At 45.1% G+C, this 24,090-nt stretch overlaps 1 protein-coding gene across 4 annotated transcripts in view; it reads left to right on the top strand.

The window, feature by feature from the left end:
* ankhd1 (ankyrin repeat and KH domain containing 1) overlaps positions 1-24,090 on the top strand; it is a 69,276-nt gene that overhangs the window by 21,787 nt on the left and 23,399 nt on the right. For 2 of the 4 annotated variants that reach the window (XM_088932382.1, XM_088932385.1), the window contains 12 exons: positions 6,301-6,457; positions 10,197-10,359; positions 11,176-11,323; positions 12,118-12,351; positions 12,675-12,769; positions 13,683-13,920; positions 14,659-14,850; positions 15,314-15,423; positions 15,787-15,874; positions 16,575-16,702; positions 17,169-17,312; positions 17,860-17,962. In XM_088932382.1, coding sequence (XP_088788508.1) covers positions 6,301-6,457; positions 10,197-10,359; positions 11,176-11,323; positions 12,118-12,351; positions 12,675-12,769; positions 13,683-13,920; positions 14,659-14,850; positions 15,314-15,423; positions 15,787-15,874; positions 16,575-16,702; positions 17,169-17,312; positions 17,860-17,962 — 1,800 coding nt within the window. The remainder of the gene's footprint in view (positions 1-6,300; positions 6,458-10,196; positions 10,360-11,175; positions 11,324-12,117; positions 12,352-12,674; positions 12,770-13,682; positions 13,921-14,658; positions 14,851-15,313; positions 15,424-15,786; positions 15,875-16,574; positions 16,703-17,168; positions 17,313-17,859; positions 17,963-24,090) is intronic. The other 2 variants (XM_088932384.1, XM_088932386.1) reach the window with 2 other exon arrangements.

Below are 24,090 nucleotides of genomic sequence, written 5' to 3'. Positions count from 1 at the left end.
CGTACTTTTCCTTCTCACCACACAGGTGGCATTCGCATTACTCATTGCCCTGGGGGCTCCTGGTCTCCGGTTACAGACAGTGGCGCGTAAGGCAGGGTTCTGGATCGGGTGTCCTGTCCCGTTCCCTCGCTCGTCTCCCTCTCTGTTGGCAGTGACCTCACTGCTGCCTGAAACTTTATAAGTGCCTTAAAGAAAAGGCCTGCAAGTTTGTTGGACTTGTTGGGCTTGAGATGAATAAAGTAGACAACTGCCAAATGCATGTCTACTCTGGTGTTTAAAGGTGATGTTCATACAGAGCCTTTGGTTCGTTTTTTTGTCTACTGAAATAAGACAAGTCGAACCATTGGCGCTTGCTAAATACAGCTGCATACGTTTTCATGACCCCTTGGTGGGAATCTGGTCAGTTGGGCCGCCATCGGGCGATGGGCTCAGTAACGGAAGAGATCCTTGCTTTGATTGGCGCAGATGTCACCTGGTGAAAAGATCACCTTTTTGCCCCTGTTCCTGCCATCTGCACTGCTGCTCAAGTGGTTTTCACTGCAGTGACTGAATGTCAGTAGAGGACGTCCGTGTCGTTTGTTTTCTCCATCTTCTGACCAGCTGTGACCTGTCATTGCTACTAGGCCACTTCCACTGAGTGTAGGGCTCCCTCTTGCCAAGCTGACATGTTTGCTTGTTACGATAAATGCATGTGCCTGTAATATAGGCTCAGGTGCAGATGGGGATTGGGATTTGTACCATAGCAGGCTCCAGGTGGAGTCTGTGGTACCAGTGCAGTGAGTAATTCCCTTGTGACCAATGTCACAGTCACAGTAGCTCAAGGTGATGGAGTCTCAGGTGGCTGTAAAATGTACTTAAATGATTCATCTTAATGCATAAAGACAAAGCACTGTCTTTCAACAGTAAAGGCACTCTCTTGAAGTAAAATTCTAGGTGCCTGGGCTCCACGTTAGCTGGCTGCCTCCTGGGGGTCCTGGTCACAGTCTTGAGTTGTGCCGTGAGTCACCGGGGTGGAGGGGGCTTCAGGTGGGTAGAGCAGCGGCCAGTGTAAGGTCCTGCCTTGATCACGGGGGTGTCTAGAGAAAACCCCCCTTGCTCTCCCTGTCCTGGTACAAAGCCCATAGCAGTGAACGCGAAGAGCAGTTGCTAGTTCAAGACCTGGAGAGCAATCAACAGAAATTCTTGTCCATAAACCCCTTGCAGCTCCATGAAGTTTGCACTGTTTACAACCAGATCTAAAAATATAGCAAAGGAAAGCTCCGTTTAGTGAAACGGGGTCTTCTCTTTAGGGTAGAAATTCACTTGTACATAGGTAATCACACCTTTTCCTTTTTAATGTTGAGCAGTACATGTTCTATTTAGTACATAGCCCCCTATTTTTTTTTTACTTAGGGGGGCCTTGTTGTGAAAAGGTAAACAAAGAGCGATTGTATGTGCAGGAGTTGCAACTCCAACATCGTAGTAGGGATATGATTTTTGGTTGTAACACTGCTGCAGATCGAAAGTTTTCTCATGAATCCCTGATATGTACTGCAGTTAGTCAGTCATAGTTTTCATTTAATTTTCCATCTTGGCTGAAGGTTTTGGAATGATCCATTTAAAATGTTCCATAAATGAAATGTGTTTATTTGGACTTACTTCACTACTCGGCAATAGCTTGTATCCGAATCTAGAAAGTTAATGTCCATTCTAGGTAATGTAGATTAAAAACCATAACCAGATCGGAGATCTTGAATTACACAGCGAATGTCGCAGCACAGCTCAGGAGGCCCGCCGATGTATACCTCCCGCAAGGCAGGTGAGGGAGTGCAGTGGCACGGGTCTGCATCCCTGGGGTGTGTGGGTTGAAGGCAAGCCTGTGTGGTGTTGCCCAGGACCTCTAAGAACAACACATGTGGCTGCAAGATAGTGAAGACGGTGGCCGAGCCTTGAAGGGCAGTGCTGGGGCCTGGCAGAGCTCATGTGGATTGGTCAGCTTTCTTGTGCATGGTGTCAGGGTGACGAGGACAAGGCGCAGATGGCTTCAGAAGCGGGGCGCTGCAGTGGGCAGTGATCCTGCCAGGCTCGGACTGCAGTGGCCGCACTGCCCGGCCCCCCGTGAGCTCGCCGCTAGGGGCGTCGTGAGGCCTGCGCTGCTGTCGGGAGAGATTACAGCCCTGTGCGAGAACAATTGATTCACACACAGCAGCAGCTCTCATAATGACTCAGCACTAGCTTTTCTGTGCTGCAGGACGCTGGCTGCTCTTCTTTCCTCTGCAAAGTATACTGACAAAGCGCCAGAGATAATGGTTTTCCCCGTCTGCCTCAGCTCTTAAACCCTGCTAGTGTTTCATGAACAGAGGTGTAGGGATAAGCTGCTCACTGAGTGTCCTGGTTGAAAAGAAGCTGAAGGATTATGGAAAAACTCGCACCTTAATGAGATGCTGAGTCAGTACTGAAGTAACACGATGGCCTGCTTGTTGCATCAAAACCATCCTACTAGACTAAGATGCTAAGGCAGACCTTTTATTTTCCAGGATTATGACACTAGTTATAATGGCACTTTAAAATGTTGCAAGACAAGGCCTGAAATGCACACACAAAGCAGATGCGGTAATGTCATTGACAGATGGGGGATGAGTGCTCAGACCAGCCGTAGCAAACCTGCGTTCTACACCTCTCCTCACCTGTCCTTTTGAAAGCCTTATGTCATCAGTTAGGAACCCCTAAATACACTTTCTAGCTCTCCGTAGAGCATACAAGGAAAAATGGCAGATGATAAAAGCCCCGTGTATCTAATGTCCTCAGACAGCCAAAGACCCGGGCAGATAGGGGTTTACTTTGATTCCAGTGGCTTTCTTGCGAGAGTGAGAGGGGAGCTGTCCAAGCTGTGCAGCAGGCTGGCAGGGGCACAGCAGGTAAAGGGTGTCGGGGCGCAGCGGAAAGCATTTCCAGGCCTGGCTCCAGGGAGCTCGGCGCTGGCAGCAGTGGTGCCCTGGCAGCCGGCCCGTCAGGGTGGCGTGGCCAGCACGAGGCTCTGCTCTGGGCCGGCCCTCCTGACCGCGCGCAGGAGGCTGTAGGAGTGCCGTTGTGATGGGGAGCGCTTGCACAGACAGCCACCACATACCTGCTGAAAGACCAGCTTCTGTAGGTCAGCAGAACGAGCAGTCCGTTTACACACACACACTGGTTTTTAAGCATCTCTTTGGTTTGCTTTTTTTATAATAAACGAGCATGAAGTAGTACATATTTCTCTGCTCTGTCCTATCAACAATGCATTCTTTCTGCTCAGTGCAGGAATAAAGGCAGCTCAGCTGTCGGGTGTCTTTTTTTTTTGTTCTCTGGATGGACTTGTTTTTGTGCTGTACATTGTATCTGAAAGGCAGAATCCACATGATGTTGCAGTTTCGATGTTATTCCTTTTCAAAAACCTTTGTCTTCAAGCCATTTGCATTTAACCTTTCGGCAGGTGTGGCAAATGAACTTATGCAAAACCACCTCTGGATGTGGTTTGGATCAGGTCCTGGTAACATTAACCAAACTCGGTTAAACAGTTAAACCCGTCAATCTGATGGACGGTGCCACAGCCTCAGATAAGGGGGGTTGGCAGTGACTCTGTGGAGGTGTCCACTTTAAGGGTCAGGGGATTTAAGGTAGTGTTTAAACTGTTTTCATCAAGAGGAGTGGGTTTGTGCTTCATTATCAGATTATCTTTCTTCAGTGCTGCTAAATGAGGCAAGGTGAGAGAAGTACTGTTTTTTTCTTCCTTGCAAAGCTATATCTGCACCCATTGCTTGACAGGAGAGGCTCCAACACAGCTCCAAATTAGAGAGGTTAGAAGAGGGATTAGATCTTGTGCTGCACTTGTCTTCCCACACCCTCATCTGCCATGGGTGGTGTCACTGGTTTCAGGGTAAAGGCCCTGAGATTAAGGCTTTTTGATAAAGAACACTGTGAAGAAATAAAAAAAGATACGGCGAAGGAAGGGATTCTTGGAATAACTTCAAGTTTTATCCATAGTATTTGTTTCCTCATGAATACACTGAAGAGTTAGTAACGACTGCATAGGCTCCTCTCAGTCAGAACTGTGTGAAGGGTTACAGCTAGAGTACGCGCTTGGGTTGATCTCGTCACCTTGGCGTTTGCCCACACTGAATCATTGTGTGTGTGTATCAGTTGTAAATTCCAAGCATGTATTAAGTTTCTAAATTCCCACTCCATCGTGGGATTGGGAAGGTTGTGCGAAGCTGTCAGTGGGAGCTTTGAGGACACATGCAAAACCCAGGATGGAGTGCGGCGCCGTCTCCTGGGGGCGCAGTCGTGCAGAATGAAGCCCGCTGGCGCTGCGTCGCCTCGCTGCCGCCTGACCCGCTTTCCGGTTTCTCTACCTTTCGCCAGCTGCAGGTTGCTGGAGTAGGCGGAACATGAAGTATGATGCTAAAATGCATTTTTAGATATATTTAGCTGAAGACTTTTGAAGCCCTTTTGGTTGTCTGCTGTTAAGACGCCAGTGTTGACATCGACCCCTTCAGCGCCTCTCCCTTCCCCTTATGAGCTGTGTAGGTTAAGACTAGCAGGTCCAGGCTTTCCTGAAGGAATTCACATCACCTTTATTCCTCTGGTTATTTTCTATGTACTTGACATTTAAATAAATAGATTAATTTGGGCGTGTTGGGTAAGTTACAGAAGTTGCCAGCTGTCCACTGACAGTTTTCTGAATCTTATTCAGGGATGTGAAAAATGTGGCGCTGCTTAAGTAACCCCTTCATGTTCCGAGCTCAGATGTGTTTCTGAAAGCTTGGAAGCGCAAAAAACGCTCAGTGTTTTATTACTGAATTTCTTCATTATGCAAAAGACGCGGTGCTAGAGAATAGGTGAAAATTCAGACTGAAGACTTGCTGTCCCTTTACCAGCACTCGGGGGTCCGGAATAGCAGTTTTATCGGGATCTCTCTGTGTTTGATCACTGGCGCTTCTGGAACATTCCCAGTGGATCGGACCCCCGCAGTGGCTCTCCTCTCCCCTCAGGCTGAGCCGCTGCTGTTCGGGGTGGATCAGCGCACATGTGGTTCGACAGTTGGGCCGAGCGCTGCTCTTCGTTCGCTGGCGCGGTAGCAAAGTCGGCAGCACCGCTCATGTGTGCGGTGGGGGATAAGACGAGCCGTGAGGATACTCTTCAGTGCCCAGCCACTGTTGGACTAAAGCAGTGTGGCAGATCTGAGACTCCCCAGTGGGCTCTGCCTCAGCAGAATCCTGATGGCGCTTAGCCAGTTGTGCTGTCACTTAGTGACTGGAGGCTGCGGTGCTTTAGTAGTGAACCTGGGAATTGATTGTGATCTTGCAGCAGGGTACTTATAGCGACTCATCGAGATTAGTCACACAGGGACCATCTGCCTGTCTTTTTTTCCTCCTCTCTTGGTCTCATTTTCTTCTAAACCTAATTTGAAATTTCTAATCCTTTTTGCTGTGGATTTTCAACCTAAACTCTCGATTCAGAGAAATGGTATACACAACTTGAGAACCGGGACTCCACGCCTTTAGATGTTAAAATTCTGTCTTTCATCTTTTGCCAAGAAGGACGTCATGTAAAAAAGTTACTGTAATTCCAAGTGAATGTTTCCTTTAAGTCTCCACCTTAGTGAAACAAATTGATCTAATAGATAAGTAATAGTTATAATCTAAAGATTCCCGGTGATCAAACCCATAGAATGCTTCAAGATGCTTAGTATGGTAATTGTTTTGACATCTGTCGAAGCTGTGTACGATACACTACTTCTTCGTTCTTGTGTGCTTCTTAGGGTACACAAAGTAGTTTCTGGGTGACTAAACGCTGTCCCAAGCGCACACGGAACACCATGAAAATTCAGGGTTGGATCTGTTTCTGGAGATCTGCCTTTCGTCATGTCAATTTTTTTTTCACAAAGTGGTCTATATTTTCACCAGTCTGTAATCCTTGGAAGTTGGTTCAGGTGGGTGGCTGCATCAGCATGCGTAGGCTGCAAAGGAACAAGTAATAGGTTTATTCCATGCTGAAAAGAGAAGAAAGGAAACGGTTTCATTTGACACTTAAAGAAGGCTCCACAGCCGAAACGTTTCCTTTCTTCTCTTTTCGGTATGGAATAAACCTGCCATTGGAAGTGTCTGCAATCTGTACCACTCCCATTGTTTCAGGAATGTTGCTCTTATGTCCAGGGAGGGGGCAGGGTGAAGATGTGAAGACTAACTGTGCATGGTTTGTGCGCTAACCCAGTTGGGTCTTTTTGTGTTTTTGCCTTTCCATGTGTGATGCTCGTACTAACCTGATTGCTGAACGTAACAAAAGGGATTGGTAAATTGTCGACTGCCGATGGTAAAGCCTTCGCAGATCCCGAGGTGCTGCGCCGACTGACCTCCTCCGTGAGCTGTGCGCTGGACGAGGCTGCAGCCGCCCTCACCCGCATGAGAGCCGAGAACACGCTCAACGCCGGCCAAGCGGACAAGTATGTATTTCTTTCATCTTTTTTTTTTAACCATTTTTCTCAACTTCGAAAAATTGCAGGACCTATTTAATCGCAGGCTGCCTTCTCCATCTTGCACTTTAATACATGGTGTCTTGGGGGACGTGTGGTAAACTGTGAAAGTGCCAAATGTGACCCCCTTGTGTTACACCACTCTGTTGCTTTAAGAAATCCCCATCTTTGATGGGTTTGAATTCACTGAAGCAAAAAGGCCTGATTAAACAGGCTCTTTATCTCGGTTACCACGTGAAGACCCCAATGTTTAAACTATTATAGAAGAAGGAGATGTTCACTTTATTTGCCATATACAATTTCTTGCATTAGGAATTTCTTTTCGCATACCCCAGCTTGCTCTCCATGAGACACACAGACAGGGAGAGAAGCTTGGGGTCAGAGCGCAGGGTCAGCCAGTTATACAGCGCCCCTGGAGCAGCTGGGGTTAAGGGCCTTGCTCAGGGGCCCAGTGGAGTAGGATCTGCTGGCCACAGGATATGAACTGGCAACCTTCCAGCCACAGGCGCAGCTCCTTAGCCACAGAGCCACCTCTTGGAAGCTGCCCTCTTAGGAGAGACATGAGAAGAACTAGTTATTGCCATCACTTTAGGCTGGAATTGCATTTGAAGTTTTACAGTGTAGATCTGTTACTGTATTGCTTGGTTTGCTGATGATGGCACTGAGCAGTGGTACTGTTTGTCTACATTAAATGTTAGCCATGGTGTCTCATGGTCTTTAGAATTATAATCTAGCATCAATATTTACCAAAGCTTCATAATGACCGTTTTACCCTCTGAATAGTGCTGTGGACAGACTGTATGAAAGTGTCTAGATCTTAACGTTTTGAGTTAAAAGCATATTCTCACTTCAGTCTCCAGAATACTGGGAGGTTGATGATGGGATCTTCATGTAAAGAAAAATACACCGCAATCCTGAAAGTTTCATTTGTGCTCTTAAAATTAAATTGGGTAGTAGTTTTGAACTAAAACTGAAAATTAGAAGTGACTTTATTTGCATGTTTTTTGCAACAGAGCTGAACATTTATAGTGCATTTTTCCAAAACTTTTGAAAGCAGAACAAATTAAAGCTTTGCTTATTAAGTAGTTTAAAAGATGAGTGCTGGACACACCCTTTTGCACACACAAGGCGCAAGCATAACTGTTTGTGACTTGAGGGCCCCTGTTCTTTGAATACAGCTTCTGCATTCCACTTGTGCTGCGAATGCGAAAAGAAAGCTTGGCTGATTTTTAATAATTCAGTTGTTACTGCGGAACCTGTGAAATTAAACAGGTTCTGTTAATGTTTCTGCTGATGTGTTTTATGTTGGGGGGGGGGGGGGGTTTGGAGTAACTAGAACACGATAAAGCATGAAATCCTGTGGTGAAAATAGTTGTAGTGCTTTAAGGAGTGTTTTTATGACTGCTATTTTTGTTTTTTCAAATTTGACTTCTGGATGTTGGAAGTGAAGTCAGCTGGATTATGCAAGTGGGTTGCATGTGCCCTTTCCCTAACCTTCACAGTAAGGACCTGTGACAGGTTTTGTATTGTATGCACACAGAATCTCGAGAAGATCAATATCGAGAAGCAATCATTATCAAATGTAAAAAATCTAATATTGTGGGGTTTTTTTTGCAGTCTTCAGTAGTTTTGTGTGTAAATTACTTGGGAAAATGTAGGTTTTAAACAGTGCGGTAGATTTTGCTTCCCAGTCTGACTATTCTACAACTGTGATTCTGTACTGGAATGGTCAAGTGTGAATGTCCAAGGGGCGTGAATACTTTACAGCCACTGTTCACATTGTATTTGGGGTTTTTTGCCACTGATCTGTAATGAGAAATTAAACAGAATTCTACAGATGCTCCTAAATCATAAATTTAAAACAAAATAAGTGATTGCAGAAGTAGTCACTCCTTTTTACTATGAAACCCCTAAATAGGCTCTGTCTTTAATTTGTTGAATTGGAGTCCACTTGTGTGCAATGACGATATTTCGCATGAGTTCATGGTAAATGTACCTGTCTCTGGGAGTGATTAGTACACACAGCTATTAGTACAGCTCCCAACACAATCAAGAAGACAAAGGAACTTTCAAAGTAAGCCTGGGGGAGGGTCATTGAAAAGCACCATAAGCTGAAGGGGATAAGAAAATTTCTCTAATGGCACAGCAGTATCCATTAGAGAAATGTAGAAATGGACACAACTGTAAAACCGTATAGAACAGGGTGTCCTCAAAAAATACGTATCCAGGCAAGAAGAGCACTAGTTAGGGAGGGGCAGCTCTACAGGAGTTAGTCTTCCATGGCTGAGATTGATAAACTGTGCATGTGACAACTTCCTGGATGCTCCATGGGAGGATCTAAAAAAGCTCAAGTCTCAACCAAAAGGCATGTGGAGACTTCTAGACCGTGTTGGTGATTCTATGGTCTGAGGAGTCCAGTGTTGACCTTTTTGACCTCAACAAGGAGTTATGTTTGGTGTAAGTGTAACAGTCAGTATAATCTGGAGAGCACCATCCTTCTATGAAGCATGGCGGTGGCAGTGTTGTGCTATAGGAGAGCTTCGGTGTGTCTGGGCCTGTAGACTTGTGAAGATGGAAGGAAAAACGGATGCAGCAAAGTGCTGAGAAATCCTGAAGGATTTGCAGCCTGCAAGAGACATGGGACTTGGGAAAGGATTCATTTTCCAGCAGGACAACGATCCAAAACATACAGCCGAAGCCACACTGGAGTGGTTCGGTAAGAAAAAAAGTAAATGTTCCGGAGTAGCATCCCAATCAAGAATCTGGGGCAGGGGCTGAAAATTCACCAAGAATACGTCACCTTTACACAATACCTCTACTTAATATTCAATCTTATTACTACTTATTCAATCCGTTGCATTGTTTTATATTAGTAGTTTAGGCTGCTCTATAGAATTTTGTTTTCACTTTGATACTTATGGAGTGTTTTCTATCAATCGATGGCAAAACCTCCCAGTTAAATACATTATGATTCCATATGGAAGCACATTGAAATGTAAACAGGTCCGGGGGGGTGGGGGGGTGGTGAGTACTGTGATAGCTACTGTATAAACTCACATTTATTAAACTTACCAAAAGTAGGAAGTTCTGATTTTATGATGGCGACCTTGTCTATACTTTATCAAGCTCACACACCTAGACCTAGTTTGAAATTGTATCACTGAAATAGATGTTTAATGCAGTGTTGAGGTGATAGTTGTGGGTGAACAATTTTTTCTCGCACTAATCCCATATGCCTTTATCATATCTGCACATTAATTTGTTTAGTTTTCAGCTCTGGTTCCTGAATCAACTTTGATTAGGCATGCTCCTGTGATCCACGGGTACTGTCAGAGGCCACCTTACAACAGCCCCGAGCTCGTTTCAGTGAAAGCACAGAACTGTGCCGAATTGAGGGCTAAGGGTGAATTTAACCCTAAATACAGTGGGCACAACTTTGTGTATTCACTGCAAATACAGCTCTTTGTAGCCAGTGGAAGAGTCTTCACTTGAGTACAGCTTACACTGTGTCCACATCTGGTGTCGGTCCCAGTCATCAGACCATCAGTCCGCTGTGTTGAGACTAATGAGCCTCAGCTGAAGTCTTAGTTTGCTCCTAGGACAGATCCACAAATGCATATTCAGTTTTAAGTACTGAGCAGAAGAACATATAATTGATGGATCTGTTGCGTTTTTCCGAGTTACACCACAATCCCGGTAATTTTAGCAGTTTGGTTATTTTCAGCCGTAGCTTGGCGGAGGCCTGTTCAGACGGGGACGTCAATGCTGTCCGTAAGCTCCTGGATGAAGGAAGAAGCGTGAACGAGCACACAGAAGAAGGCGAGAGTCTCCTGTGCTTGGCCTGCTCTGCTGGCTACTATGAACTTGCCCAAGTAAGTATTCGTCTGACTTCTGTCTGCTTTAAATCATACCATATGCGAATTTAGCTTTCCGCTGTAACTAGTAGAAAAGTCTTTGCTTGAGGCTATGGCTTACATTGTCAGTCTTGTATAACCCGACTGGAGAAGAACATTATCCTGGCAGCGCAGATGGAGTTTTAGGCCATGTGCTGGGCGATTGAGTTGTAGACTGACAAAATGGAATCGCCAATTCAAAGCTTATTGTAGGGGTACCAGCATCTGGAACTGTGTAGGAAGGCTGTGGTTGTTGGAGGTGGAAAACACTGATTCTGGCATCACTGCAGAATATCGCATAAAGGCTTGATTGAGTTCAGGTCACACACGTGGAGACCATCAGTTATCCTGCAACATGGAATGAAGATGATCAGTTAGTACTATTACATAGATTAGCATTGACCTTGCCTTCTAAGGGAATGAGAGCACCCAAGCCACACCTTGGGAATGTGCCCAACAGCATTATGGAGCCACCAGAGCACCAGAAACTGTTGAAGGAGGCCACTCAGGCCTGCAGAGTTCTTTGGGATGATGCCACATGGGCACTTGTCTGTTTCTAGAGAACAAGGTGAAGGATGAGCCATCTGTGCATCTCACTTCTCCAGTGCTCAGTAGTCGATTTGTGGTCTTTGCACCACTGAAAATACAAATGCTCTCTCCCAGATGTTGTGTGCCGTCAAGCTATGGTATCCTGCTCTGTGGCGTTCTAGACTCTCGTTCTAAATCTTTTTCATTTCATATTCAGCCCAGTCTGATGGGGGAACTCTTCTCATTAATCCTGTTCATTTCTAACAGGTGTTGCTTGCCATGCATGCCAATGTTGAGGATCGAGGGATCAAGGGTGACATCACCCCTCTGATGGCAGCAGCGAGTGGAGGCTACGTGGACATTGTCAAGCTGCTGCTGGTGCATGGGGCTGATGTCAATGCCCAGTCTTCAACAGGTAACCTGCACGGTCTTCACTGAAATATGCCTTTTCACCTCACACACTTGTACAAGTTGACTTTAGCTGCACCTGCGCTTCACACGTTGCACTGACAAGCCAGCTAGGTTTTTGAGCTGTGCTTGAAAAGCTGGCACCGACGGCTCACTTGTTGAAGATGAATCGATTCCCAAGAGTAGGTTTCTGATATGTGATCCGCCCCCGTTTTCACTCTGGTTCTGGTCAGAAGCCCAGGTTTTTTTTTGTCCATTATGGTTTGTCCTGATGTTCTGAGCAAATTATCATTTTGCGGAGTACTAGAGAAGCTGCAGCTCTGAACAGAAGTCCGACAAAGTCAGTGTAGGACATTCCTTTAAGCCTGAAAATCTACTCAACTCTTCTTTGGACTAATTACAGAGCAGCAGTGTTTCTTGTGTACAATTTTTATCTCTATTTTTAATGACGTCTCAAAAGCGTGTTTTAACGACCCCTGATTTATATTCTACACTTAACTGTATATCCTAAGATTCTGTATGACTTTTTATTGCTCTCCCTCATTTAGAAATGGGAAATGTGTCTATAGTTTTATTAAATTCGAGTTATGCATAAAGTAACATCTACACGCTTACAGACAACAGAAATAAAAACTACACTTGACAATAAAAGCAAATTTTGTTGGTTCATTACAGCATGCTTTAACATGAAATTAAGGATCTAGAAATCCTCTGCTATCCAGCGTCTTGACATTTGTTTTTGTTTTTTTGCTCGTGCAAAGATCAGCACTTACGATGTCGCCTTGTTTCTGGGGTGTTCAGGCAACACGGCCTTGACGTACGCCTGCGCGGGGGGCTTCGTGGATGTCGTGAAGGTGCTGCTGAAGGAGGGAGCGAATATCGAAGACCACAACGAGAACGGCCACACGCCTCTCATGGAGGCGGCCAGCGCGGGCCATGTGGAGGTAGCCCGGGTGCTCCTGGAGTATGGGGCTGGCATCAACACGCACTCCAACGAGTTCAAAGAGAGCGCATTGACGCTGGCGTGCTACAAAGGTGCGTACAGTCTGGGCTGGTTGGCGTTGGGTGAACAGGGTCCTTGCTAATATCGCTACAGATGCTACCACATCTTCAGAATGAAAAAGGTAGAATTCTTAATGTTGAACAAAGCTGAAAGAGGCCAAGTGCCTCCGGACAGTAAAAATGCGTTGACTGTTGCGTGCTTCTGCAAAAGAATACATGACTTTCCTGTTCCTCTTCGTGCCAGTGTTCTGCTTCACATAATGTGTTTGTGTCAATAGGAGGTCAAAGTGTATAAGTGTTCTTGTTAAAGGCGATTAGCTGAGTTTTTAGAGGTGCTCTTGTTGTGCTTTCTGTAGGACATTTAGACATGGTGAGGTTTTTGCTGGAAGCAGGAGCTGACCAGGAGCACAAGACAGATGAGATGCACACGGCACTAATGGAAGCCTGCATGGTAAGACTGCTGCAGCCAGGGTGCTGACAGCTTCCATTTAGGACTTCTCTTTTTTCATTGCTTTAATGGATTGATGGAGTTGTTGCTGTTTTGCTGTCTGAAACTCGCAAAGTCCACCGTGTTTATCAGTATATTCAGAGATTAATATTATCCAATGTCACTGTGAACTTTTGACATTGGTTCACCTGCCCGTTTTAAAATTCTTATTGCAGTTTGTTGGGTGATTTTTGAATGCTCTAGAGGTTTCTACTGCTATGCCTTAGCAGTAACTTCAAGTTTTTTTTGTTTAGAATCACCAGTTATTTCAGCTCACCCAATTGGAAATAGTCCAATTTGTTTCCTGTGCCACTTCTAGCCACTCGTCTCTTAGTGCATCACAGTCCTGCGGCAGGGGCTCAGCTCTTGATTGGAGGATTGTTATTGAGTCAATAACAGCACCGCCCCCTACTGGTGGGTTCAGCTCTGATTGGAGCAGAGGCATGTCCCTCACTGACAGCCCCGCCACCTGTCAGAAGCTCAGCTCTGGTTGGAGGAGCAGTGCGTCCATCATTGACAGTACCACCCCCTCCTGGACGCTCGGGCTCTGATTGGAGGAGTGGTGCATCCCTCCCACCGTCTGCCTGCAAGCGCCTCTGTGCTGCGGGAGTGGGCGGAGAGAATCCTGGCTCACCCGGTCAATTGTCTGCCGCCACCACTTGGGGAAACCCCAGTCACGGCTGGCTGGAGACATGACCCAGACTCGAACCCGTGATCGTAAAACTCAGCCTGCGCTTGGGTGGGAGTCTTTACCGCTAGAGCCACGTGGGAGGCCCCTCCCATGTTTTTTGGCGTTGTGTGCGAGTTGTTTGAAAGAGAAGCGCGCTCCGTCGTTGTGGGCAGCGGGCCTTGAGCGATGGCTTCCTTCTCACGACAGGACGGCCATGTGGAGGTGGCGCGGCTGCTGTTGGACAGCGGGGCCCAGGTGAACATGCCTGCCGACTCCTTCGAGTCTCCCCTGACGCTGGCGGCCTGCGGGGGCCACGTGGAGCTAGCAGCGCTGCTCATCGAGCGAGGGGCCAACCTGGAGGAGGTCAACGATGAGGGGTACACGCCGCTGATGGAGGCGGCGCGGGAGGGCCACGAGGAGATGGTGGCCCTGCTGTTGGCACAGGGTACGTCGCCAGGAGGGAGCGCGTTCCACCAGCGAGCTGGGAAGCCGCAGGGCGACGTTCTCCGGGTTTCTCAGTTGCATTCAATTTGAGCGTTTTTAAAGATTTAGGTTTTAAATTAAGTTCTGATTGGATTTAGATTATAGCACCGAAGTGTAAAGAAGTGCGCAGTTAAGCAGACTTCATTTGTAGCTTGCTGTACCGACTTTACATAAAAATAGGGAATTTATGTAAATGGTAATTTTGCATGAAACATAAGAAGTAGTTTTGACTTTTTGGTGTGAATCTAACCTGTCCTTGTTCCTCTGCAGCCTACACAGCTCGCCACTCGAACCTCTTGCATAAAATTCATTAGCAGTCCAAAGGTTTCATTTTACGCATTCATTCCTGCAGTTTCTCCAGCCCTTATCACTAATCCTGAACAGTCCTTTATTTAGGTAAACGAGTGTAGATCTAGCTGATCGAGCTCTGGAAAACTGCAGCTTTTGGATTTTTTATATAGTGAGTGGCCGTGATAAAGCACTTGTAAACACAACTCCCAACCGTGATTGAAGCCACATGTATTGAACTGACATCACTTGCATTGAATTACTGCAGCGTGTAAGAACTGGCAAGTCATGCCAGAACTTCAGGAGGTCAAATGACCTCATCTGTAGCCTTTCTTATGTTCTTAAGCTGTGCAATAGTTGTAATATAGGAAGGAGAGCAACTGAGAGAGTTCAACCTCTCCTTGTTATTCAGGAGCCAATATCAACGCGCAGACAGAGGAGACTCAGGAGACGGCTCTCACGCTGGCGTGCTGTGGAGGCTTCCTGGAGGTGGCCGACTTCCTGATCAAGGCCGGAGCGGATATTGAGCTGGGCTGCTCCACGCCCCTCATGGAGGCAGCCCAGGAGGGCCACCTGGAGCTGGTCAAGTACCTCCTGGCAGCAGGTATGTCGGATACTTCCCTTCGCACAGCGCCCGCTCGCACACCGACCCGCCCAGGACTCGTCCCTACCGGGGAGGCTCTGCAGTGGCTGTTCCCGCAGTGTAGGAGTGAAGAAACCTTATTTTTTGGGCCAAAAATCATTCATTCCTCCTTCCCATCTTAGAATTGCTTGACCATTTGCAAAGTTACTATCTGTGACAGTCTGATAACTCCAGTACAGGGAACCATATGTGCAGTAAAAGCCTCATATAAAGTTTGCATGCTAATACTAGCTGATGGATACTTCGGTAGCTTACACCGAATGTAGCAACTTGCTAAACCTGAAGTGATCGGGGTGCTCGGCAGTGGCAGAGTTGTTGGATGACGCTCGTCTTGGTTTGTTGAGCCCTTGGAGCCGAGTGTAAAAGTCACGGCACTGTTTGTGTCCCCAGCTTGACCTGCTCTACGTACAATCTTGTGTTCCAGGTGCAAATGTTCATGCAACCACAGCAACCGGGGACACTGCGCTGACGTACGCCTGCGAGAATGGTCACACTGATGTCGCAGACGTGCTTCTCCAGGCTGGGGCTGACCTGGTACGGCTTCTGTCTGCTCCTTTTACCGGTGCAAGATAGATACTTTTTTTTCTGGCGTTAGTTGTAATGTGACCCCCCCCCCCCCCCCCCCCCCCCCCTCTAGCAGCAGTAAGTGAAAGTTTGCCTGAGGGTCATGGTTTGATCTTTCTAAGGAACACTGGCCTGTAACCTCTCCCCTAACAGAATGTGCTGCTGAGATGCAAAAGCTGTGAAGCAATTCTGAGAAGTATCGAGAGCAATAATGGCGGGGGGGAGGCATTGCATCGCTTTTAGAATAAAAACGTATTTATTGTGGAGCACAGTTACGCTAGAGCTGGACTTGCAGTGGCAGGTGGGAATGCAGTTTTTTCTTGTTTTCTGTAGGAACATGAATCGGAGGGAGGGAGAACACCCCTGATGAAGGCTGCAAGAGCAGGCCACTTGTGTACTGTACAGTTCTTAATCAGTAAAGGTGGGTAAGAGCTGCGTCTTAATGTGATCTTCACTATTCTCTTTCACACTCCGTTTGCCACTACAAGCTCCCCACTAACAGAGCTCAAGATGAGGTGCCTAGTCCAGCCTCCCTTTCATGCTGTGACTTCGCAGTGGACTGGCACCTTCGTGGATGTCCGTGCTGCCACAAGTGTCTGGTCAAATGACTTAAGTCATCTTGTTGCCCAGGGGGTTCTGGGAGTGTGGAACAAGTTACCCAGTCGTGGTGTTGAAGTAAATACCCTGGCTTTCTTCAAGAAACACCTGGATGAATCAGTTAGCTTCTGTTTATCAAAAGAGCAAGAATTCACTTATCTATGTTCCATTAAGGAGGGTTGCACATCTATTCCTTAGGAGTTCTCTACTTTTAATTTGCCTGACATTCTGTCATTGTGTATGTTTCCTTCCAGGTACAAATTCATCTTTCCTGTTTCAGGGCTTCATAGCTGTAACTTTGTTTTGCTGCCCTGTCGTTTTCTACTTCTCTGCTGTTCAGTGTCGATACTCGTATCAAATACAGAGTATGAAATGTAACTGTAGGTGCATTAGCGTTCAGGCCATTGCTCAAGTGAGCTCTTCAGCAACCCTAGTCGGAAATGTGAAATCGCTGGTATACAAGGTTTACTCGAGGACAGCTCCTTCTTGGTGATATTAACGGCGTGTTGTGCGTGTTGCTGCAGGTGCTAATGTGAACAGAGCCACAGCTAACAATGACCACACCGTGGTGTCCCTGGCCTGTGCGGGAGGGCACCTGGCCGTGGTGGAGCTGCTCCTCGCTCACGGGGCCGACCCGACACACAGGCTGAAGGTGAGCGCCGCTCGCGCAGTGGCCCTCCGCTGCTGTGGGCGAGCACGCGAAAGCACAGCTACCCCACGGTGTGCGAGAGAGTCCTCTTCCACAGGGATCAAGCCCATCCGTTTCAAAATCCACGGTCCGTCCAAAACAGTAACCAGGACTCTTTACGGGTACCAGCAGGTTTCTGTTGTGATAAAGGTGCCAGAAACGAATTGACATTTTAGTTTATTCTAATGACTCATGAAGTAATTCGCACTGGGATCCTGACAAAGGAAGAATGCCTGATGCTTTCTGTCCTTAAATTGCACGTTATTTTATTGTATCTTCAGCAGTAGGAGTCATACCCCTGTGTTACTTTCATCTTCAATCTATCGGTGTGAACTGTGTGAACTGTTGGAGGTGGAGCATAAAGAGAGCCTTTACTGTGCTAGTCGTTGAACCATTTGGTAATTTCACTTTTCACTCTCTCATAACGCAGGATGGATCAACCATGCTCATTGAAGCTGCTAAAGGGGGCCACACAAACGTTGTGTCCTACCTGCTAGACTACCCAAACAATATCCTCTCAGTTCCTGCACCTGACCTGTCCCAGCTCACTCCTCCCTCTCATGACCAGTCTCAGGTAAGGAGCAGATCGTAGATCAACAGTTTTACAGTCCTTTCCACATCTTTTACAAACTTGCAGGTTCATCAGCTGCGTTTACCTTGTGGTTTAGTAGAAAGATCTGCTGAAGATTCAGAGAAGTACAGCTTCGCTGTGTTGCAGTAATCCTTCGGCTTATGCGTGGCGACCTGACCAGATGATGCTTTATAAATTTGTGCTCAAACCTACATAGGATAAATTAGTAGAGTCAAGAGTCTTCCTGAGCCTCTTCTAGTTTAACTTTTTATTTTTTCAGTTTTCTCAGTTATCAAGCATTAAACCTTTAGAAAAAAATCAGCAGGTAATGCTTTCTTTTAAAATACTTCCGTTTTCTCGTGAAGTTCCTTTGCACTGTCTTCTAAGAGCTGCTCACTGCAGTTCAGAGGCTCGGCTCCTCCTGAGGTCCCGTATCTGTGTGCACGGTGCTGCCGGGGAGGGAGGGGGTGTCGTGTGATGCACAGGGGGCTGTAGCTGGGACTGTGCAGTGGGGGTCGGTGTGAAGAGCTGCCCCTCTCCCCTCCTCCAGGTTCCTCGTGTTCCATTCCAGGCCCTGGCGATGGTGGTTCCTCCCCAGGAGCCGGACCGAGTTCCTTCCAACATCGCCGCCCCGCCGCCTGTCGCAAACAAAGGTCAGTGCCGTGGCCTTCTGGCCCCGGCCCCCTCCCTGCCGCTCTGTTCCCCGCACAGACCACCAAAAACCCGGTTTCTGGTTCGGACGGCTTCCTAAGCTGTGGGAAACTTCAGCGTTGCCCTGTATTAAAGTGACCTGCTGCACTTGAGTGGGGGTGGGCTCCAGCTTGTAGGGTCTGGGGAGCCGGAATGGTGCAGTAAGTGCCGCTTCTCAGTTCCAGATGCCTCTAGGGGGGTTTATTACAGTGAGATATCCCCTCTAGAGAAGCTGAGGAAGGGAGATAGAGCCATATTGGCATAACTGTTAACACCCCACCTGATCATGTTACCTTAATACTCATGCTCTCTTTGCGCCGGCCTGGGTACAAGCAACTTGTTCAAGTCAAATGAAGCATCCCCATTGTTCAAGGTATAGGGTAGAAAAATATGCAATATTAATATAAGGTAAGAATGTTTTTATAATATAATCCCACATGGTAAACCAATGATAAAAGAACGAACAGTGCCCACACAAAACATATCCTAAATAGAAATGGGTGAAATTGTTCGGTGGATTTAAAAAGCGAAATTGGTCTTCATCACTAGGCGTATGATGAGTCCATTCATTGCCATTACCTTGTAGGTTTTGTCTAGTCAGTGAGGAGGAATCGAAGAAGTCAAGAATCCAGTAATCTGGATGGTTTTTGTCTTTGCAGGTTACATTTCAAGTTCAGAATTAGTAAGATCCAGCCCAAACAGGGCTGAGTGGTCTGGTGTCTTCCCTCAGCTGGGGAACTGTGGGATGCATTTCACTGTTTGACCTTGAGTATTAATCATTCTTTTAGAAATGGGCAGTCTCACAGGAATGTCTACACTGAATAGCTGATCTCCAGAACCATACTCAAATGTTTTAAATGAAGTACCAGGCACTAAGGTGGATGTAATGTGTATAAATGCTCTTTAATGTAGCTTGGTGACTTCTAAGAGAAAGAGGGTTTTATTATGACAGAATCCCCTCTATGCCCTGCATATTTATGATTATAACCCTGCAAATATTGAGCCATAGCAGATGGATGATGTAGTGCTTGATTTTATCTCTGAATGTCCCAAGATACCAGGCACGGATACTACCCATTTCAAAACGTCAGGTTTTACTTTTTTATGGCCCGAGAGATTCATGAGCGCGCTGATTTTGAGAAATCTGTAGAAAAACTAAACAATCACATGTTCCTGGTAAAATATTTGCTTCATTGAATCATTAAAACATTTGTTTTAAAAAGTGCCAGATGTTAGACTCCAAATGACAGCTTTAAGATATCCAGCTTAGACTATACTTTTTTAAATTTGTAAAATTCTTTAATTCAGAGCAATTTGACATTTCAAGTGAAATGTTAACTTTATGAGCACAACAATTTAGAGTAGTTACAATATGGGAGCTGGTATTAAAAAAAAATGGATAAATGCTTGAAATGTGACTTGTTTTTGAGACTGTAGCTACTTTCATTTTTTGTAACAGATTGCTAGAAGTGTGACTACATGTGCTGTGGCCATAATTGTGAGCAGTGTGTCTCCTCATGTTTTGAACATGAATACAATTTTGAAACTGTAATAGTTTCTGAAAAAACTCCTGTAGGCAGAATGGGTCATACTGGGGATAGTGCTTTGTAACCCCACTACCTCCCCAGAAACAGACAATTTATATTATCCTGTTATTCCTTCACTGCACACTTTTGTAGTGTGGGAGGAGACCAGAACACTTGGCTCAAACCTAGACAACACATGGAGAGAACATCATTCCCAAACTCTGACCCAGGTCTTTGGAGCTGTGAGTTAGCCGCGCTGATCGCCACAGTAGCTTCTACAGAAGGTTTACAAGGAAACCGGGTTTTTAGTTCTCCTCTCCCCCACCCTATCTTTTAGTCCTGAGCATTTCATTCTTTGAAGACGTTTGTTTACCTGTTGGTGGTGGTGACATTTCTCTGGTGCTGCAATCCTTTGTTTTGATGAGTGTTTGGATGTCCTAGGTTTTTTTCCCTCTCAAAATTGGCGACTTCTGCTGCTGTAATGTAGCACAACGTCAAACTGTAAAATCCCTTTCTAGATAAATGTGCTTGTTACTAATCACGTGGATGCAATCGGGGTATTCATATTTTATTTTATGTTTTTAGTGACCATTTTTGAGAAACATCATTGCGAATAAAATGCTTTTTATACATACTTCAAAATTTCCTATGTGAGCTTAAACGTGACAATATTTTTTTCTGACTGGCTTGGTCGTCGTTCAAGCCTTTTATCCTTGTGTGGGGCCAAGTCTTTCAGTTCCCATCCTCGTTAGCACGGCAGACTTACTTTTATAACGGCCTCAGCTGTACCAGCTTTAGATATGAACTAGGCAATCTTCTGCCTTGAGGACACCTAAGGCCAGTGCCGGTGCCATTGAAGGCAGTGGAAACTGCCGTGTTGGTAGAACCTGGAACAGCCGAGGCTGCAGGATCGTGTGGATGTTTGCTACGCTCATGAAGAGGAGAAATTCCAAACACCCTGCAGTGCGGAGGTGGCAGGGCTGACGTGTTGCACAGGCTTTAACTTTTAGCACTGAAAGCTGTGCATGGTAAGTGGCCATGACATGACATCAGCAGGTCAGGTGTATCTAATAAAGCTGTTCATGGACACTGAAAGCTGCAGTCTTGTGTATTGTTTTTCCTCACAAATGCTCCGTCAGTGGAGCAATATAGGAAGCACTGGATTAGCACAGATTTTTAATCACCAGTTTGCATCTCCAGTGCAAATTGGTCTCACGATTTGCATTGTAAGTGGTGGGGGGCGGGGGAAATATAACTGAATTAATCTGGATTGTTTTAATACATTTTAAAAATAGCTGGAAATATAAAAACCTTAGTGAGGATTGAAAATGTAAATAACCTACGGTTAACTGAAACAGTTTAAAACCGTTTTCTACAGATTAATTTGGAGGGAGCCTGTTGGCTAAGCGCCTAAAACGTTGGCTACGTCTAAACTGACAATGTGATGCCCAGTAAAATTACAAGCAGAGTACAGAGCTCAGAGGAAGTGTGGCAAGTGCACATTTTGTGGGGTACCTTTAAATACCTTTAAATCAATTCCACATTCATAAGTTTATATGCTTTAAAGACCCAACTCTTTGGCTCGATGTACCCTTGGGGCCAGGTGTTTATATATCAGTAGACGCTATTCCTTTAAACAAGAATCTTGAAAATTGTCCTCTTTTCCAAGCACTTAAGGAAGTATTAAATATAGCACTTGAGGCTTTTCTCTTGCACTACATTTTGTACTTTTAAAAAATAGTTAAAACGGTTATGAATTATGATGACATTCTGGCATCTTCAAAGAAAGGAAAGGCATTTTTATTTTACCTGAGATTCCATGCAGTACTTCCTGAAAGTTTTGTTGAAGTAATTTGTGACAAATTCTAAAACATTCCATTACCTTTGTGCTACTTGCTGCCTTCTTTGTGGACTCACTCTTCTCCCTGCTTGTTATACAGTCTACTAAAAAAACTGAGACTCCTCCTTCCCCAGCATATACTGAGGTGCAGGGTCCCAATAATTTGTACCATTGTATGCATTGTATGTGTACATCTTGGACCTTAAAAGGTTGACAGTTGTATGAAAATGCTGTTAATTTCTTGGTTGAGCATTTATGTTTAGCCTTTGGCTGCTTACTGACTGAGAATAGTTTGTATTATCGCTTTGCTTAGTAGACTGGATCAGTTTAATTGGTTATGAAATCATTCTTGCCCTGTTTGGTTCCCTTCAGTATTAAATGTCTTAAATGCGAGTGGAACAGTTTTAAGTTGGATGAAATCGGTACAAGAAATCTTTTAGCAAGAACAAAGATGAATATCTTACATGGTGCTTATGTATGGTAATCCAGACTAATAATAACCTGGCCTAGGCTAGACATCAAGTATCTCCCTTAGAGGAATTAGTCAAATCGGTGCTCACGTTTCTGTAGTGCTGTGAAAACATAGACACTAATGATTATGAAAATATATTGAGGGTTTTTTTTAAGTGGAAAGTGCATGTTAAGTATAGCAGCCAATTAGTAAATATTCAAAGAACTTTTAAATTGTCTGAAACGTGTTCAGCCTGCAAGCATGTGAAAATGATCCAGGATCGTAGCTCAATCGCATATATCCGTTTGGAAAGGATGGCAGGTGCTCCCTGCCCTGCCGTAGTGTAAGACTCGCTGCCATCTCTCTGCTTAGGTTGTGGGGTGATGTTCCCCTGGAAGAAGTAGGGGGTTCATGGGGTCATAAAAAGAATCTTTTCTTAGTTATTTTTAATATAGCAGAATGGGGTTTTAAATGCAGATTAGTTAGTTCCAGTCTAATTATTTACTATGTTGGGGTTCCCTGGGAGTTTGTCCTGAGTCTTGCTTTGCTTTCTTTGAGGCTCTTGAGCTGAAATACTGTTACACACTGAGGCGATGTGTTGCTGGAGTTCTAGGACCGTTTATGAATGTGATGGTTTGTATTAGCCTTGAGGTTCACATTAATTTGCAGCACTGATTTGGCTAGTGAGATACTTATTATGGAGATCTACAGTGATTTTAAGTAAAAATTTAATTCACTTTTGATGTATTATGTGAGTCTTAGGACTGCTTCAATATTTAGATTCTAAGCATATGCCATGATAACATTTGAGGGTTAGCCCAGTCAGATATTGAGTTACTCTCACTGTACTGAGATCTTGGTGTCTTCTGAGGTTGCTTTACACAGCTGTATTTGAAAGCCTTTCCATTCCTTTCCAAAACATTCTCTAGTGTTACTGTTTTGTGCAAAAGTACATCTGCCCAGTGTAGCCAGGCTTTAAAACTTCAAATTTTGGTTTCTGCTTTACTCTACAAAAATGACTTCCTTCCTCTTCAGACACCAAGCTCACTAATTTTAACAAACTCCTCTATCATAGAAAAACTGCCATCTTGAGATGTATAAATATGGGAATTTCCTTTAATAGTGGGGGATTCAAATGGTGGAAAAAATGAATCCAAAACTTACATCATAACTTATGCCTCTGAGTAGCAGAATCCCTAACACCACTATACTGTATTGTTGTGATTACCCATGTAATGATGTATAATTAAGACATAGCTGTGTACTCTTCATACCTACTGATCCTAATTTCTTATAGATCAATTATCCAAATATAATACAAAAAGGATCTATTATTAACAATTTAATCACCAAACATTCGTCTACATTGATGCTGTGTGAAGCACAGCATTTCTGAACTCAGTGCCAGTTTCTCTCTTGGCTGATTGATGTGATTTGAATTTGGTGTTTTGTGGGGGGTAGTTGGTTCTGAAAAGCGAAGGTTACTCTTATTACACTAAGTGCAGGGAAAATGCAGTAATGCTAAGTGATACCTGAAGTGCCGACTGGTTTGTGCAGAGCTTTTTCAATCTTTTTTTACAGCAGTGCTTTGTGAGTCTGAGAAATGTAAACGTTTATTGTAGCTTTTGCTGTGATGCTCAGTTCCAGTTTTTAAATGGCCACGCTGGGCGGATGTTGCCTTCTGTGGTTTGCTAGATACTGCAGGTTAACTGAGCTGGATAACCCAAGTTGTCAAAAAAGGCATTTAAAGCAGCGTTAAAAGGAGCTAACAGTTAACCTGTCTGTGTAAAGGGGATGATAGTGCTTCTTGCTCCACAGTGAATCAAGTGCAGCCCAAGTGGAGCTACTGTATGGTTCTGTATGATGTCATATTTTTAGACTTATGAGTAAAGTTTTATTGCATTTCAATAAAGGTATTGTTTTAAAGCAAGAAACCAGAAACCCCATATTAGTGTTAAAATAACTCTTTGAGAGCTTAGAAATGTATTAGGAGTGATGGGGGAGCACATTTTGGCGATGAAGAGCATTTTCCATTGGATAGTTCTAGATGGTAAAGGGCCAGCAGTACTTTGGTTGCCTGTAAGATGAACTGGTGTTGCTTGGCTGCCTGGTCGCATTCAAGCTCATTTTGCATCTCTGTATGGTCAGTGTTAGCTGTGACATCTTGCTGACCCTTCAGGTCAGAAGAACGCTCCTTAGTCTGTGGGTGTATAATGCTAATACTATGTAAACAGGAACCTACTGTAAGTGAGTGTTTTGCCTGCACTATATTTG

This window comes from Atractosteus spatula, chromosome 14, assembly GCF_055471065.1.
Source record: "Atractosteus spatula isolate fAtrSpa1 chromosome 14, fAtrSpa1.hap1, whole genome shotgun sequence".
Taxonomy (NCBI): Eukaryota; Metazoa; Chordata; class Actinopteri; order Semionotiformes; family Lepisosteidae; genus Atractosteus; species Atractosteus spatula.
The sequence above is the reverse complement of the archived record's forward strand: the minus strand, read 5'-3'. Positions and strand labels throughout refer to the sequence as shown.